Here is a 17,270-nt window from a genome sequence, read left to right as displayed (position 1 = left end):
TATGTTTTGTATACATATAATATGTATATAAAATGTCAGAGAGCAAATGCATGTTTGTTTTTATTAATTTTTTATATTTTTCAGATAAATTAGTCCCCTCAATAGAATTTCTTTAGAAAACTTCCCTTCTAAAATGCCCTAACATAGCTTTGTGCAGTGGCAGTATCGTAGCCAATGAGGTTTATCTGAGGCGCGATTATTGCTAATTGAAAACTAAAATGCCCTAACATATATATGGAATTTAGAAAGATGGTAACAATAACCCTGTATACGAGACAGCAAAAGAGACACTGATGTATAGAACAGTCTTTTGGACTCTGTGGGAGAGGGAGAGGGTGGGATGATTTGGGAGAATGGCATTGAAATATGTATAATATCATATATGAAACAAGTTGCCAGTCCAGGTTCGATGCACGATACTGGATGCTTGGGGCTGGTGCACTGGGACGACCCAGAGGGACGGTATGGGGAGGGAGGAGGGAGGAGGGTTCAGGATGGGGAACACATGTATGCCTGTGGCAGATTCATTTTGATATATGGCAGAACCAATACAATATTGTAAGGTTTAAAAATAAAATAAAAATTTTAAAAAAATGCCCTAACAATACACTTCCGGAGAAGGCAATGGCACCTGACTCCAGTACTCTTGCCTGGAAAATCCCATGAACAGAGGAGCCTGGCGGGCTGCAGTCCATAGGGTCCCTAAGAGTCAGACACGACTAAGCGACTTCACTTTCACTTTTCACTTTCCTGCATTGGAGAAGGAAATGGCAACCCACTCCAGTGTTCTTGCCTGGAGAATCCCAGGGACGGGGGAGCCTGGTGGGCTGCCGTCTATGGGGTCGCACAGAGTCGGACACGACTCAAGTGACTTAGCAGTAGCAGCAGCAACAATACACTTCAAACTTGCTAAGAGATTAGAACTTAAATGTTCTCATCACAAAATGAAATAATAATTATGTGACTTGATAGAGTAGCTAATGCTGCAGTGGTAATTGTTTTGCAGTTTAGATGTGTTTAAAATCAATATGTCATACATCCTAAACTTAAGCAATGTTATATGTTAATTAAATAAAAAGCACAGAATCATTAAAATCATCTCAGTAAAGAAAACTGAGAAAAAAAAAGTTACATCAGATGCTTAAAGGAGTACTGATTGTCTGTCAGCAGAGCTCATAGCCCTGTTAAAACATGACTGTGACTGAAACATAGGAAATGATATGGCTAACTGCTAGAGCAAATAAACTTTAGTCGAGTAACTTGTTTGCAGAAAATGCAAAGCATGTGCACCAAGAAATGTTTAGTGTGAATTACTTTCACTGAAGTGTAGAAATAAAAATAGGATTAATTGAAGTAATAATTGAAGGAATGAGATATGAAATTTTTTATATTTGGCATACAATTATGTAGTTTAACATTGTGATGATTTCTAACATTTTATGATCATATTGACTATCATGCATCAGGTACTGACCCTAACTGATTCATTTAGTCCTCTCATGTCAATAATAGTTCAATAGTACTTTTATCCTTTTTTTTTTTTTTTTTTAAACAGGTAAAGGATGTAGGATACAGAACAGCTAAGTAACTTGCTCTAAGTCACACAGTATGTGGAAATTATGGGATTTGAAGCTCATAATTCTGACTCTAAAACTCAAACTTTTAACCACTTCACTATAGTGGTTAATGTTCATATCTAGCTATATTAATAAAGGATTATTATACTAAACTGTATAAATGGCAAAATGTTATTTTCCTCTTAAAAAATTGGGGAGTGTGCCTCAAACCATCATCTTTCATTTAATTTAGTCAAAGTGTGTAGGAGGCAAACAGAGTAGTTTCTTCAACTTAGTCTAAAGTTGAAACGTAGAGGGATACATCATACCTGCTGAAAGTGTTTCAGTACTTGTATTGTTTTGGAATACCATGTTCATCTACTGACACTTGTTCTTTGAAAGCTAACTCCCATTATCTTTTTCTTTTTTAGATATTCTTAGCTCCACACGTGGAGAAGGCGATGGCACCCCACTCTAGTACTCCTGCCTGGAAAATCCCATGGACAGAGGAGCCTGGTGGGCTGCAGTCCATGGGGTCATTAAGAGTCAGACATGACTGGGCGACTTCATTTTCACTTTTCACTTTCATGCATTGGAGAAGGAAATGGCGGCCCACTCCAGTGTTCTTGCCTGGAGAATCCCAGGGACGGGGGAGCCTGGTGGGCTGCCGTCTGTGGGGTCGCACAGAGTCAGACACGACTGAAGTGACTTAGCAGTAGCAGCAGCTCCGTACAACTGCTTTCACACACTATCTCTTTCTTATTCGGCATTGCTATACTTGTTTGACCCTATTTGTTCACAGAAGAGTGAACCGAATTGAGCCAATCTCTGGGAGGGATACGTGGACAAGAGAGGGGCTAAAGTTAGCTAAGTTTTTAGGTAAAGGAGGCATTTTGGAGAAGTGGGAAGAAGTCTTGCAAAATGATGAAGACTGTCATTTATAGAGGCCAAGTGGATTGTAAAGAGCAGAATGTTCTGATGGCAAGGAGCAATAATTTAAAGCAGTGTGACAAGTAAAGGTAGAAGTACAAAACTATTTTTTCACAAGACCCGGAGAAGTGCTGTGGCCTTAGGGAATAGAGGGATGTTAAAAAGCTGACACTTCAAATTCTTTTCAACTGAACAATGAAAGTTGTCAGTCTTAAATAGACGTATATACACTTAGTGTGATTAAGAGACCTGCATGGGTTTCTTTCAGTTTTCTACATATTTCTCAGGTTACCCATCATTTGTGAAACATTTCTGTTCTTTGTACTTCAGGATCAAGATGTCTCTTGGCATTTGTTGTAACTAGTTTTCATTTGTTTACATGTTGTTCACAGGAGATAATACAAGTATGTCCTGCCCTCGATTCCATACCCCTTAAGGAATGACCTCTGTCTAGACCTGTCAGTGATTCCAGAGCAGTCATAATATTGTAAACGCTGTATTGTATACTACAGTGCAGATTTTTATTGGCTGGTGTTTATAATGAATTCATATTCTTTTATTCAACAGATACCTACTGAATCCCAGACTCTCCTTTGTGTGGTGGGTGGGCAAGCTGAAGAAGGTCTATGCCCCTTGGAGCTCAGGTCCTTAAATGTGTGGTTGGTGAAAGGGTGTGGACAGGCAATAAAAAAGTGAATAACTATATGAGATGAATTTAGATAATGATAACGGTGTTGAAGAAAATACAAGAAGATGGTGTGATAGTGTGAGTAGTGGTGGGAGTCAGAGAGGTATGGTGTGGTAAAGGCTCTTCCCAAGAGAGGGTAGTTTAACCAGGGAAACCTGAATGGTAGCATAAACTGAACACAGACTTTTAGGTAATCTTTTAAAAGCACAGGAACTTGTTAAAAGCTTTAATTTTCACAATCAGTATATTTATAAAAAGTGCTCTTGTATCCAGATTTAAACCGAGCGTTATGGATTTACTTAGAACTTGAAACGCTTGTTGTTGTTCAGTTGCTAAGTCATATCTGACTCTCTGTGACCCCATAGACTGCAGCACCCCAGGCTTCCCTGTCCTTCACTATCTCCCAGAGTTTGGTGATGCCATCCAACCATCTCATCCTGTGTTGCCCGCTTCTCCTCCTGCCCTCAGTCTTTCCCAGCATCAGGGTCTTTTCCAGTGAGCTGGCTGTTCGCATTAGGTGGCCAAAGTATTGGGGCTTCAGCTTCAGCATCAGTCCTTATTGAGATTTTGTTGGACTAAAAATGATAACTTTGGCAGTATAGCTGTTGTACTTTCAAAACCTGAGTGATGGTTTTTATCTTGGTTTAGGAAATTAAGAAAAATGAATTATACTTTTGTCATGTGTCAGACATTTATAGATGTTTGTATTCTTCTTATGTTAGGAAACAGAATACTGAATATTAAATAAACAATACTGCAGTTAGCTTATGATTAAGTGTTTTTTCTTTTTTTCAGAAATTGATCACCCATGAGAAGTTTGAAAGTGCATGTGAAGAACTGAATAATGCGTTACTTCGGGAACAGCAGGCTCAAATGCTACTGAATGAGCAGGCACAGCAACTACAGGAGTTGAATTATAGACTTGAATTACATTCCAGTGAGGAAGCTGACAAAAACCAAACTCTTGGAGAAGCTGTGAAGGTAGGAAAACACCCCTTGCAGAAGTCCCTTCCTTCCTGCACGTGTGAGTCTCTCAGGGAATCATGTATATTTCTTGAATAGGGAAGTGATCCCAAGATACAAAATTTTATTCTATGTGAGTTTACAAGGATGAAACAAGTCGTGGCTCCGGGACTTTAATTCCAAACTTGTATACACATGTATTGAAAATGTAGAAGTAGACTTTGTTCGTTGGGAACCAAGTAGAGATTTTTCCAGTAACAATTTTATTCTTTAATTTATCGTCCTTATTTCCTCCTTTCTTTAGTTCTTTTTCTTGTTTTATGCCCTCCAAACATTGAAAATCAATGTGTCTTTTGGATTTGAAAGGTTTTGAGTCTCTCTGAATCTTATATTAAGGGTGTGTTGGAGGAGATTTAGAAAGAATTGTTCTCCTTGTCATTTGTTGGTGGGAAAGGTGTTTAGAAGGGAAAAAAGAAGTTATAATAAAATAATTTTGTTGCTTGGAAAGCTTCATTAATGGATTTAGAGCTGTTATATCTCTTGGAAATGTTGCCTGTAAATTGTAATAGAATTTTAGTTTATGATTATATTATTTGTGAAATTTTCACTAGTGAGATTATACACACTGGAATAGAACAACTAACTCCAGGAAAACCAACATAATGTAACACAGCCTACACAGTAGGTATTATGTATCATCCCTAAAAACAGTAAGCAACGCAGAGTGGGTGTATAATTAATTATAAAAATATATTTTTATTCTAATAGTTAACTACTAATATGAATGCTAATAATAAAATAGGCAAAATTTGTTGAGAACTCACAGTCCTTGATGGGATTGTTCTCATTTTGTAGATATGAAAACTGAGATACAAGGAGACACATAATTTGCGCAATCATTAGTAAGTTATAGACCTAGGGATTCAGATTTTACATCCATCTTCCTTACATTGAGTGTATTACCGATAGGCAGCATACTTACACGAGGCTCTGTACTGTGGTCTCTATATTGTGGTCTCAAGATTGTTTTGTTTCATTCTTAAACTACCTCCTGTGAAACTGGTACTCTTATTGTTACCATCTTTTTGAAGAAATTGAAAGAGTTCAATGGACTTGTTCAGGGTCTCCTGGCCTATAAATATTGAAACTGGTAGTTTTTAAAAAAAAAAAAAATTATTAAAAATCATTAACCTAATTTCTTAAGATCTAGGTTTATTTCAGCTCCCTTTTCTTTATTAATTTTTTCTTTTTTTGCCATTATAAGTAATTCTAAGATAAGCAACCCTGCAGCTAAATCTTCTTACACATATTGTGATTATTTCCTTAGCATTCATTCCTAGGTAAAGAATTACTAGGTCTACAATGACATATTGGAGAAGGAAATGGCAACCCACTCCAGGATTCTTGCTTGAAGAATTCCATGGACATAGGAGCCTGGTGGGCTACAGTCCATGGGATCACAAAGAATTGGACATGACTGAGTGACTAACACACACACACACACACACACACAAAATGACATATATTTTAAATTGTAAATATTATCAATTGGCCTACAGAAAATTTTAACATTCTCTCCTAAAATGCCTGAAAATTTCACTTTTTACTCAAGCTGGCTGTTACTGATACTGTTGAAGCATTTTTTTTGGTCAATTTTATCAATGTATCATTGTTACTAGAATTATATTTCTTTGATTACTTGTCAAGTTGAATGTTTTTATAAGTATATTGGCCACTGAACAACACTTTAATGCTCCATATCCCATTAATAGATAAAGTAATTAGCCATGCTTTGAAAAACCATTTAACTCATATTGGAATCTTTTCTTTTTGAAATAGCTTATAATTGTATAATTATAAGCTATAATTATAATTTATATTTTTTATATATTATAAATTATATCAGGTATAAATATATATAAATTATATAAGGTATAGTATCTTCCAGCAGATAAATAGCTGTTGATATTAATTTCTTTAAAATACCAGTAGCTTAAATATTATTGTCAGGAGTGGAGAATTGTTTAATTACCATCTCTTAATTGAACTAGCAGGTGGTATGTGAAAATGTTCTCTTGTGGGACGCAGCATGGTTCATTGGAAAAAGCACTGGCCTTAGAACAAGTATTTTCAATTTTAAATCCCAGTACTGTCACTTTGGCAAATAATTTAGGCTTTCTGAGCCTTAGTTTCCTCTTCTGCAAAATTATGGATAATGATACTAAAGTTATGGGATTTTTATGAGAATTAAGATACTGTTTAAAAAGTAAGTTTATGCTTGATAAATATTCATTTGTGCTTTCGAATAACACTTAAATAGGTTATTTTTTGTTTCCTGTATATAAAACTTCTTTAAAAAAATAAAGGAAACTATAAGCGAGGTGAAAAGACAGCCTTCAGAATGGGAGAAAATAATAGCAAACGAAGCAACTAACAAAGAATTAATCTCAAAAATATACAAGCAACTCCTGCAGCTCAATTCCAGAAAAATAAATGACCCAATCAATAAATGGGCCAAAGAACTAAACAGACATTTCTCCAAAGAAGACATATAGATTGCTGACAAACACATGAAAAGATGCTCAACATCACTCATTATCAGAGAAATGCAAATCAGAACCACAATGAGGTACCATTTCATGCCAATCAGAATGGCTGCTATCCAAAAGTCTACAAGCAATAAATGCTGGAAAGGGTGTGGAGAAAAGGGAACCCTCTTACACTGTTGGTGAGAATGCAAATTAGTACAGCCACTATGGAGAACAGTGTGGAGATTCCTTAAAAAACTTGAAATAGAACTGCCATATGACCCAGCAATCCCATTGCTGGGCATACACACCGAGGAAACCAGAATTGAAAGAGACACGTGTACCCCAATGTTCATCGTAGCACTGTTTATAATAGCCAGGGCATGGAAGCAACCTAGATGTCCATCAGCAGATGAATGGATAACAAAGCTGTGGTACATATACACAATGGAGTATTACTCAGCCATTAAAAAGAATACATTTGAATCAGTTCTAATGAGGTGGATGAAACTGGGGCCTATTATACAGAGTGAAGTAAGCCAGAAAGAAAAACACCAATACACTATACTAACGCATATATATGGAATTTAGAAAGATAGTAATGATAATCCTGTATGTGAGACAGCAAAAGAAACACAGGTGTATAGAACAGTCTTTTGAACTCTGGGAGAGGGCGAGGGTGGGATGATTTGGGAGAATGGCATTGAAACATGTATATTATCATATGTGAAATGAATTGCCAGTCCAGGTTCGATGCATGATACAGGGTGCTCGGGGCTGGTGCGCTGGGATGACCCAGAGGGAGGGGATGAGGAGGAAGGTGGGAGGGGGGTTCAGGATGGGGAACACATGTACACCCATGATGGATTCATGTTGATGTATGGCAAAACCAATACAATATTGTAAAGTGATTAGCTTCCAATTAAAATAAATAAATTTATATTAAAAAATAAAAGTAAAAAAAATAAACTATTGCTGCTGCTTCTTTATAAAAACAAAATAAGATCATGAATAGAAGATATGGAAAATACAGAAAACAAGTTACTCGTAACTTACCATCTAATAACACCACTGTTTACATTTTGCCATTTTATTTATTATAGAAAGAAAAATGATTAAAGTTTTTATAAATCATACTTTGGGCTTGGTGCTCAGAATGGCCTTCCTTCATGATACAGCTAGATTTTGGGTAAAACACTTTATTATAGTGGTGTACTAAAGAGTAATGAAAATCTCCAAGGACAAATATCAAACTCCCACAAAACCCAGAGGGCAGAAGTCAGAGTTAGCATTGTGAGTGCTTGCTCGGCTTACCCTGCAGTAAATTCCAAAACTAGTGCTGAAAAGAAAGTAAAGAAAGTTAGCAAGTTCTGTCCGACTCTTGCGATCCCACGAACTGTAGCCTGCCAGGCTCCTCTGTCCATGGGAGTCTCCAGGCAAGAATAGTGGAGTGGGTTGCCATTTCCTTCTCCAGGGGAGCTTCCCAACCCAGGGATCAAACCTGGGTCTCCTGCATTCCAGGCAGATGCTTTACCATCTGAGCCACCAGGGAAGCCCCAATACGTTATCTGTACTTTCCAGAAAGGATTTTCTATGTAGATCATCATATTATTTGTTCTCTAGTACCAGTTTTGTTTCTCTGTTCCAAGCCTTAATCCTTTATTTTCTCTTCCTTACTGCAATGGCTGGGATACAATGTTGAGGAGAAGTAAAGACAATTTTAAGAATTTTTTCTTAAATTTCTTCATTAAAAAGTAAGTTTGGTATAGGTTGCTATGAATTGCTCTAAGTTGATAATCCTTATCAGGTTAAAGGAGTTACCTTCCTAGATTATGCATAATTTTAAAAATCATGAATGGATATTGGATATTATGAATATATTTTATGCATCTACGGATTGCAGTGTTGGTTGGTGGGTTTAATCACTAAGTTGTGTCTGACTCTTGTGACCCCATGGTCTGTGCTCTGCCAGGTAACTCTGACCCTCAGATTTCCCAGGCAATAATACTGGAGTGGGTTGCCATTTCCTTCTCTGGGGGGGGGTCTTCCTGACCCAGGGATCGAACCTTGGTCACCTACACTGTGGGTGGATTCTTAACCGACTGAGCCACCAGGGAAGTCTGCAATAGTCATGATTTTTTTCTGTTACTCTCTTAGCAAGTTGAAATATATCAGGAATTGGCAGACTCTTGCCTCTACCTGTGTTTGTATAGTTTCTGAGCTGTGAATCGCTTTTACCTGTTTAAAGTTTCATAAACAATGAAAGATTAAAATCAAAGAAGAATAAATGACAGATTATATGTGGCATACAAAGTGAAAGTGAAAGAAAGTCGCTCAGTCATGTCAGACTCTTTGCGACCCCCTGGACTGTGGCCTACCAGGCTTCTCCATCCATGGGATTCTCCAGACAAGAATACTGGAGTGGGTTACCATTTCCTTCTCCAGGGTATCTTCCAGACCCAGGGATCAAACCTGGGTCTCCCGCATTGTAGGCAGACACTTTAACCTCTGAGCCACCAGGGAGGCCCTTAAGTGTGCTGACCCCTGACTTACATTAAGTATTCTAATGTTAAACCAGCCTTGCATTCTTGAAGTAAATGCAAGTTGGTTGAGATGATTTTTTTTTTTAATTACTTTGCCTCACTCAGATTAAGATTTTTATCCTAGGACTTTACAGTCTTTGTACTGTAATCATGATCACCCTGTAATTTTTCTCTCTCATACTGTCGTTTTCACTTTTTGGTATCAGGGTTTCGCTATCATGAAAGGTTTCTTACTCCAAACATGTGGAGTAGAAACTTTTGGATAGAATATAACAAATCAATTATGGAGTGTATCAGTCAGTCAGTCAGTTCAGTCATTCAGTTGTGTCCGACTCTTTGCGACCCCATGAATGGCAGCACTCCAGGCCTCCCTGTCCATCACCAACTCCCGGAGTTTATTCAAACTCATGTCCACCGAGTCGTTGATGCCATCCAGCCATTTCATCCTCTGTCGTCCCCTTCTCCTCCTGTCCCCAGTCACTCCCAGCATCAGAGTCTTTTCCAATGAGTCAACACTTTGCATGAGGTGGCCAAAGTACTGGAGTTTAAGATTCAACATCATTCCCTCCAAAGAAATCCCAGGGCTGATCTTCTTCAGAATGGACTGGTTGGATCTCCTTGCAGTCCAAGGGACTCTCAAGAGTCTTCTCCAACACCACATTTCAAAAGCATCAATTCTTTGGCGCTCAGCTTTCTTCACAGTCCAACTCTCACATCCATACATGACCACAGGAAAAACCATAGCCTTGACTAGACAGACCTTTGTTGGCAAAGTAATGTTTCTGCTTTTGAATATGCTATCTAGGTTGGTCATAACTTTTCTTCCAAGGAGTAAGCGTCTTTTACTTTCATGGCTACAATCACCATCTGCAGTAATTTTGGAGCCCAAAAAAATAAAGTCTGACAATGTTTCCACTGTTTCCCCATCCATTTCCCATGAAGTGATGGGACCAGATGCCATGATCTTAGTTTTCTGAATGTTGAGCTTTAAGCCAACTTTTTCACTCTCCACTTTCACTTTCATCAAGAGGCTTTTTAGATCCTCTTCACTTTCTGCCATAAGGGTGGTGTCATCTGCATATCTGAGGTTATTGATATTTCTCCTGGCAATCTTGATTCCAGCTTGTGCTTCTTCCAGTCCAGCGTTTCTCATGATGTACTCTGCATAGAAGTTAAATAAGCAGGGTGACAATATACAGCCTTGACGTACTCCTTTTCCTATTTGGAACCAGTCTGTTGTTCCATGTCCAGTTCTAACTGTTGCTTCCTGACCTGTATATAGGTTTCTTAAGAGGCAGGTCCAGTGGTCTGGTATTCCCATCTCTTTCAGAATTTTCCAAGTTTATTGTGATCCACAGAGTCAAAAGCTTTGACATAGTCAGTAAAGCAGAAATAGATGTTTTTCTGGAATTCTCTTGCTTTTTCTATGATCCAGCGGATGGGTTGTATCAGATCAGATCAGTCGCTCAGTCGTGTCCAACTCTTTGCAACCCCATGAATCACAGCACGCCAGGCCTCCCTGTCCATCACCAACTCCCGGAGTTCACTCAGACTCACATCCATCGAGTCAGTGATGCCATCCAGCCATCTCATTCTCTGTCGTCCCCTTCTCCTCTTGCCCCCAATCCCTCCCAGCATCAGAGTCTATTCCAATGAGTCAACTCTTCACATGAGGTGGCCAAAGTATTGGAGTTTCAGCTTTAGCATCATTCCTTCCAAAGAAATCCCAGGGCTGATCTCCTTCAGAATGGACTAGTTGGATCTCCTTACAGTCCAAGGGACTCTCAAGAGTCTTCTCCAATACCACAGTTCAAAAGCATCAATTCTTTGGCGCTCAGCCTTCTTCACAGTCCAACTCTCACATCCATACATGACCACAGGAAAAACCATAGCCTTGACTAGACAGACCTTTGTTGGCAAAGTAATGTCTCTGCTTTTGAATATGCTATCTAGGTTGGTCATAACTTTCCTTCCAAGGAGTAAGCGTCTTTAAATTTCATGGCTTCAGTCAACATCTGCAGTGATTTTGGAGCCCAGAAAAATAAAGTCTGATACTGTTTCCCCTGTTTCCCCATCTATTTGCCATGAAGTGATGGGACCAGATGCCATGATCTTAGTTTTCTGAATGTTGAGCTTTAAGCCAACTTTTTCACTCTCCACTTTCACTCTCATCAAGAGGCTTTTGAGTTCCTCTTCACTTTCTGCCATAAGGGTGGTGTCATCTGCATATCTGAGGTGATTGATATTTCTCCCGGCAATCTTGATTCCAGCTTGTGCTTCTTCCAGCCCAGCGTTTCTCATGATGTACTCTGCATAGAAGTTAAATAAGCAGGGTGACAATATACAGCCTTGACGAATTCCTTTTCCTGTTTGGAACCAGTCTGTTGTTCCATGTCCAGTTCTAACTGTTGCTTCCTGACCTGCATACAAATTTCTCAAGAGGCAGATCAGGTGGTCTGCTATTCCCATCTCTTTCAGAATTTTCCACAGATTATTGTGATCCACACAGTCAAAGGCTTTGGCATAGTCAATAAAGCAGAAATAGATGTTTTTCTGGAACTCTCTTGCTTTTTCCATGATCCAGTGGATGTTGGCAATTTGATCTCTGGTTCCTCTACCTTTTCTAAAATCAGCTTTAACATCAGGAAGTTCATGGTTCACATATTGCTAAAGCCTGGCTTGGAGAATTTTGAGCAGTTACTTTACTAGCATGTGAGATGAGTGCAATTGTGCAGTCGTTTGAGCATTCTTTGGCATTGCCTTTCTTTGGGATTGGAATGAAAACTGACCTTTTCCAGTCCTGTGGCCACTGCTGAGGTTTCCAAATTTGCTGGCATATTGAGTGCAGCACTTTCACAGCATCATCTTTCAGGATTTGGAATAACTCAACTGGAATTCCATCACCTCCACTAGCTTTGTTTGTAGTGATGTTTTCTAAGGCCCACTTGACTTCACATTCCAGGATGTCTGGCTCTAGGTCTGTGATCACCATCGTGATTGTCTGGGTTGTGAAGATCTTTTTTGTACAGTTCTTCTGTGTATTCTTGCCATCTCTTCTTAATATCTTCTGCTTCTGTTAGGTCCATACCATTTGTGTCCTTTATCGAGCCCATCTTTGCATGGAATGTTCCTTTGGTATCTCTGATTTTCTTGAAGAGATCCCTAGTCTTTCCTATTCTGTTGTTTTCCTCTATTTCTTTGCATTGATTGCTGAAGAAGGCTTTCTTATCTCTTCTTGCTATTCTTTGGAACTCTGCATTCAGATGTTTATATCTTTCCTTTTCTCCTTTGCTTTTCACTTCTCTTCTTTTCACAGCTATTTGGAAGGCCTCCCCAGACAGCCATTTTGCTTTTTTGCATTTCTTTTCCATGGGGATGGTCTTGATCCCTGTCTCCTGTACAATGTCATGAACCTCATTCCATAGTTCATCAGGCACTTTATCTATCAGATCTAGGCCCTTAAATCTATTTCTCACTTCCACTGTATAATCATAAGGGATTTGATTTAGGTCATACCTGAATGGTCTAGTGGTTTTCCCCACTTTCTTCAATTTAAGTCTGAATTTGGCAATAAGGAGTTCATGGTCTGAGCCACAGTCAGCTCCTGGTCTTGTTTTTGCTGACTGTATAGAGCTTCTCCATCTTTGGCTGCAAAGAATATAATCAGTCTGATTTTGGTGTTGATCATCTGGTGATGTCCATGTGTAGAGTCTTCTCTTGTGTTGTTGGAAGAGGGTGTTTGCTATGACCAGTGCATTTTCTTGGCAAAACTCTATTAGTCTTTTCCCTGCTTCATTCCATATTCCAAGGCCAAATTTGCCTGTTATTCCAGGTGTTTCTTGACTTCCTGCTTTTGCATTCCAGTCCCCTATAATGAAAAGGACATCTGTTTTGGGTGTTAGTTCTAAAAGGTCTTGTAGGTCTTCATAGAACCATTCAACTTCAGCTTCTTCAGTGTTACTGGTAGGGGCAGAGACTTGGATTACTGTGATATTGAATGGTTTGCCTTGGAAACGAACAGAGATCATTCTGTCGTTTTTGAGATTGCATCCAAATACCGCATTTCGGATTCTTTTGTTGACCATGATGGCCACTCCATTTCTTCTGAGGGATTCCTGCCTGCAGTAGTAGATATAATGGTCATCTGAGTTAAATTCACCAATTCCAGTCCATTTTAGTTCGCTGATTCCTAGAATGTCGACATTCACTCCTGCCATCTCTTGTTTGACCACTTCCAATTTGCCTTGATTCATGGACCTGACATTCCAGGTTCCTATGCAATATTGCTCTTTATAGCATTGGACCTTGCCTCTATCACCAGTCACATCCACAGCTGGGTATTGTTTTTGCTTTGGTTCCATCCCTTCATTCTTTCTGGAGTTATTTCTCCACTGATCTCCAGTAGCATATTGGGTACCTACTGTCCTGGAGAGTTTCTCTTTCATTATCCTATCATTTTGCCTTTTCATACTGTTCATGGGGTTCTCAAGGCAAGAATACTGAAGTGGTTTGCCATTCCTTTCTCCAGTGGACGACATTCTGTCAGATCTCTCCACCATGACCTGCCCATCTTGGGTTGCCCCACGGGCATGGCTTAGTTTCATTGAGTTAGACAAGGCTGTGGACCTAGTGTGATTAGATTGACTAGTTTTCTGTGAGTATGGTTTCAGTGTGTTTGTCTAACTCAATGGGGTGTATAGCCAAGCTTAAAACAAAGTGAGAAAAATGTTCATGTACTGGAAATAAAGAAGATATCCAAAAGCAAATGGTAAGAGGAGGTGAAGTCTAAATGGCTCATTGGGATGTGCAAACCTAACTGGAGACTGAAGTTGATAGTCATAGTGTTAGGGAAGTCTAGGCTTCAAGTCCTGTGGACTTAAAATGAGCTACTCATGAGAACCATAGGGTCTGGAAAGGTTGCCCTTCTAGGAAAATGCAGCCTAGAAAGCCCCTTCCTACTAGCTACAGGGGATTTGATTTTTACTCAGGATATGACTTCTCTGGTAGCTCAGATGGTGAAGAATTTGCTTGCAGTGCAGGAGACCCAGGCTCAATCCCTGGGTTAGGAAGATCCCCTGTAGAAGGGAATGGCAACCCGCTCCAGTATTCTTGCTTGGGAAAATCCCATGGTCAGAGGAGCCTGACAGGCTACAGTCCACGGAGTTACAAAGAGCTGGACATGACTGAGAGACTCACACTTCATTTCTGGATGTGGAGTAGCAGAGAAGTCACAAAGAAACTAGAACCCCAGGCTGGGTGTAGAGTCTTAGTATATCCTACTTTTATGTCCAAGGGCTATTCAACTGAGGAATTATCTTTAGAATGGTCCAAGTCTTGTAGAAGCAGTGTGATGTTTTAGAAGAAAACAAAATATTCAGCAAGGATACTTCTATAACTCATAGAACACAAAAAAAACTTTTATGGAAAATTCAACATTACAAACATGTAAAGAAATGAGTTGTATATCAAATGAGAAAATTTACATCTGAGGTTGTAATACTTACATCTGAGGTTGGAATACTTAAAGTATTGAGAGATGTTTAAGTGTTTTTTAAATGCTTTAAGAAGTAAGACATGGGTATATATAAGGCAAGAAATGAAAAGGTAGTCACTGAAATTAAAAACTCCGCAAATGATTTGAACATTGGGGAAAAGGTACTAGTGGATTAAAAGTTAGTTGAGGGAAAAATATGCATGGTTCAGTATATTTTGACAAATGTATACATATATGTAAGTACCATCAGAGTCAAGACAATAGAAATTTTTATCCCCCAAATTTCTGTTGTACTCTGTTGCATTCAATTCCCATTTTTAAAAAAACACTCTTCCTGCTATAGCCTGGTAGCCACGTACCAGTATTGCTCTAGATCAGATTTGATTTTACTAGAGCGTAACATAAATGGTCTTGTAGGTCTTCATAGAACCGTTCAACTTCAGCTTCTTCAGTGTTACTGGTTGGGGCATAGACTTGGATTACTGTGATATTGAATGGTTTGCCTTGGAAATGAACAGAGATCATTCTGTCATTTTTGAGATTGCATCCAAGTACTGCATTTCGGACTCTTTTGTTGACCATGATGGCCACTCCATTTCTTCTGAGGGATTCTTGCCTGCAGTAGTAGATATAATGGTCATCTGAGTTAAATTCACCAATTCCAGTCCATTTGAGTTCGCTGATTCCTAGAATGTCGACATTCACTCTTGCCATCTCTTGTTTGACCACTTCAGCTATACGTGAACTGTGAACTTCCTGATGTTCAAGCTGGTTTTAGAAAAGGCAGAGGAACCAGAGATCAAATTGCCAACATCTGCTGGATCATGGAAAAAGCAAGAGAGTTCCAGAAAAACATCTATTTCTGCTTTATTGACTATGCCAAAGCCTTTGACTATGTGGATCACAATAAACTGTGGAAAATTCTGAACGAGATGGGAATACCAGACCACCTGATCTGCCTCTTGAGAAGTTTGTATGCAGGTCAGGAAACAACAGTTAGAACTGGACATGAAACAACAGACTGGTTCCAAACAGGAAAAGGAGTTCGTCAAGGCTGTATATTGTCACCCTGCTTATTTAACTTCTATGCAGAGTACATCATGAGAAACGCTGGACTGGAAGAAACACAAGCTGGAATCAAGATTGCCGGGAGAAATATCAATCACCTCAGATATGCAGATGACACCACCCTTATGGCAGAAAGTGAAGAGGAACTCAAAAGCCTCTTGATGAGAGTGAAAGTGGAGAGTGAAAAAGTTGGCTTAAAGCTCAACATTCAGAAAACTAAGATCATGGCATCTGGTCCCATCACTTCATGGCAAATAGATGGGGAAACAGTGGAAACAGTATCAGACTTTATTTTTCTGGGCTCCAAAATCACTGCAGATGGTGACTGCAGCCATGAAATTAAAAGACCCTACTCCTTGGAAGGAAAGTTATGACCAACCTAGATGGCATATTCAAAAGCAGAGACATTACTTTGCCAACAAAGGTTCGTCTAGTCAAGGCTATGGTTTTTCCTGTGGTCATGTATAGATGTGAGAGTTGGACTGTGAAGAAGGCTGAGCAGCGAAGAATTGATGCTTTTGAACTGTGGTATTGGAGAAGACTCTTGAGAGTCCCTTGGACTGCAAGGAGATCCAACTAGTCCATTCTGAAGGAGATCAGCCCTGGGATTTCTTTGGAAGGAATGATGCTAAAGCTGAAACTCCAATACTTTGGCCACCTCATGCGAAGAGTTGACTCATTGGAAAAGACTCTGATGCTGGGAGGGATTGGGTGCAGGAGGAGAAGGGGACAACAGAGGATGAGATGGCTGGATGGCATCACTGACTCGATGGACGTGAGTCTGAGTGAACTCCGGGAGTTGGTGATGGACAGGGAGGCCTGGCGTGCTGCGATTCGTGGGGTCGCAAAGAGTCGGACACGACTGAGCGACTGATCTGATCTGATCTGATCTGAACATAAATGGAATCAGACAGTATGTACTCTTGTGTCTGACTCCTTTCGTTTGATGTAACATTTTTGAAATTCATCTGTGTTGTTTCTTTATACTGTTGAGTAGTATTCCATTATGTGGATATACAGCAATTTATTTATCCATTCACCTGTTGATAGGCATTTAGTTTGTTTTCATTTAGGGCCATTATAAATAAAGCTGCTAAGAACATTCCTGTACAAATCCCTATGTGGATACATGTTTTGACTCCTCCTGGATAATACCTAGGAGTGGAAATTCTGGGTCATATGATAAGAGTACATTTAAAATTTTAAGAAATTGCCAAGGTCTTTTTCCAAAGAGGCTGCATGATTTTGCATTTCCAATGACCTTGGGATATGAGTTCCATTGGCTTCATATCCTGGTGAATACTTGACATTGCCAGTCTTTTTCTCTGTTCTTGTGAGTGTGTAGTGGTATCTTTCTTTATTTGATCTTGCATTTCACTGATGACTAATGATGTTAAGCATCTTTTAGTATACTTATTATAATTAGTCATTTATATTTCTTCTTTGGGGCCTCCCTGGTGGCTCAGATGGTAAAGAATCTACTTGTAATGCAAGAGGCCC

At 39.2% G+C, this 17,270-nt stretch overlaps 1 protein-coding gene, 1 non-coding gene and 1 pseudogene across 19 annotated transcripts in view; 2 read left to right on the top strand and 1 right to left on the bottom strand.

Moving 5' to 3' along the window:
• CCDC171 (coiled-coil domain containing 171) overlaps positions 1-17,270 on the top strand; it is a 340,483-nt gene that overhangs the window by 162,632 nt on the left and 160,581 nt on the right. For all 18 annotated transcript variants that reach the window (XR_015169517.1, XR_015169516.1, XR_015169518.1 and 15 more), the window contains one exon: positions 3,970-4,155. Coding sequence is in view for 15 of the 18 variants with exons in the window: in XM_086415030.1 (XP_086271156.1) it covers positions 3,970-4,155 (186 nt within the window). In the remaining 3 variants the exon portion in view is untranslated. The remainder of the gene's footprint in view (positions 1-3,969; positions 4,156-17,270) is intronic.
• On the top strand, positions 146-260 carry LOC147366869 (U4 spliceosomal RNA; annotated as a pseudogene).
• Positions 8,146-8,217, bottom strand: TRNAS-GGA (transfer RNA serine (anticodon GGA)). Its single transcript has one exon. It is a non-coding gene; the product is annotated as a tRNA-Ser (tRNA).

The sequence above is a fragment of the Bos grunniens genome, chromosome 8 (genome assembly GCF_055505025.1).
Source record: "Bos grunniens cultivar Pamir isolate PY7600 chromosome 8, Bosgru_T2T1.0, whole genome shotgun sequence".
Taxonomy (NCBI): Eukaryota; Metazoa; Chordata; class Mammalia; order Artiodactyla; family Bovidae; genus Bos; species Bos grunniens.
This window is presented reverse-complemented; position numbering and strand designations above follow the sequence as displayed.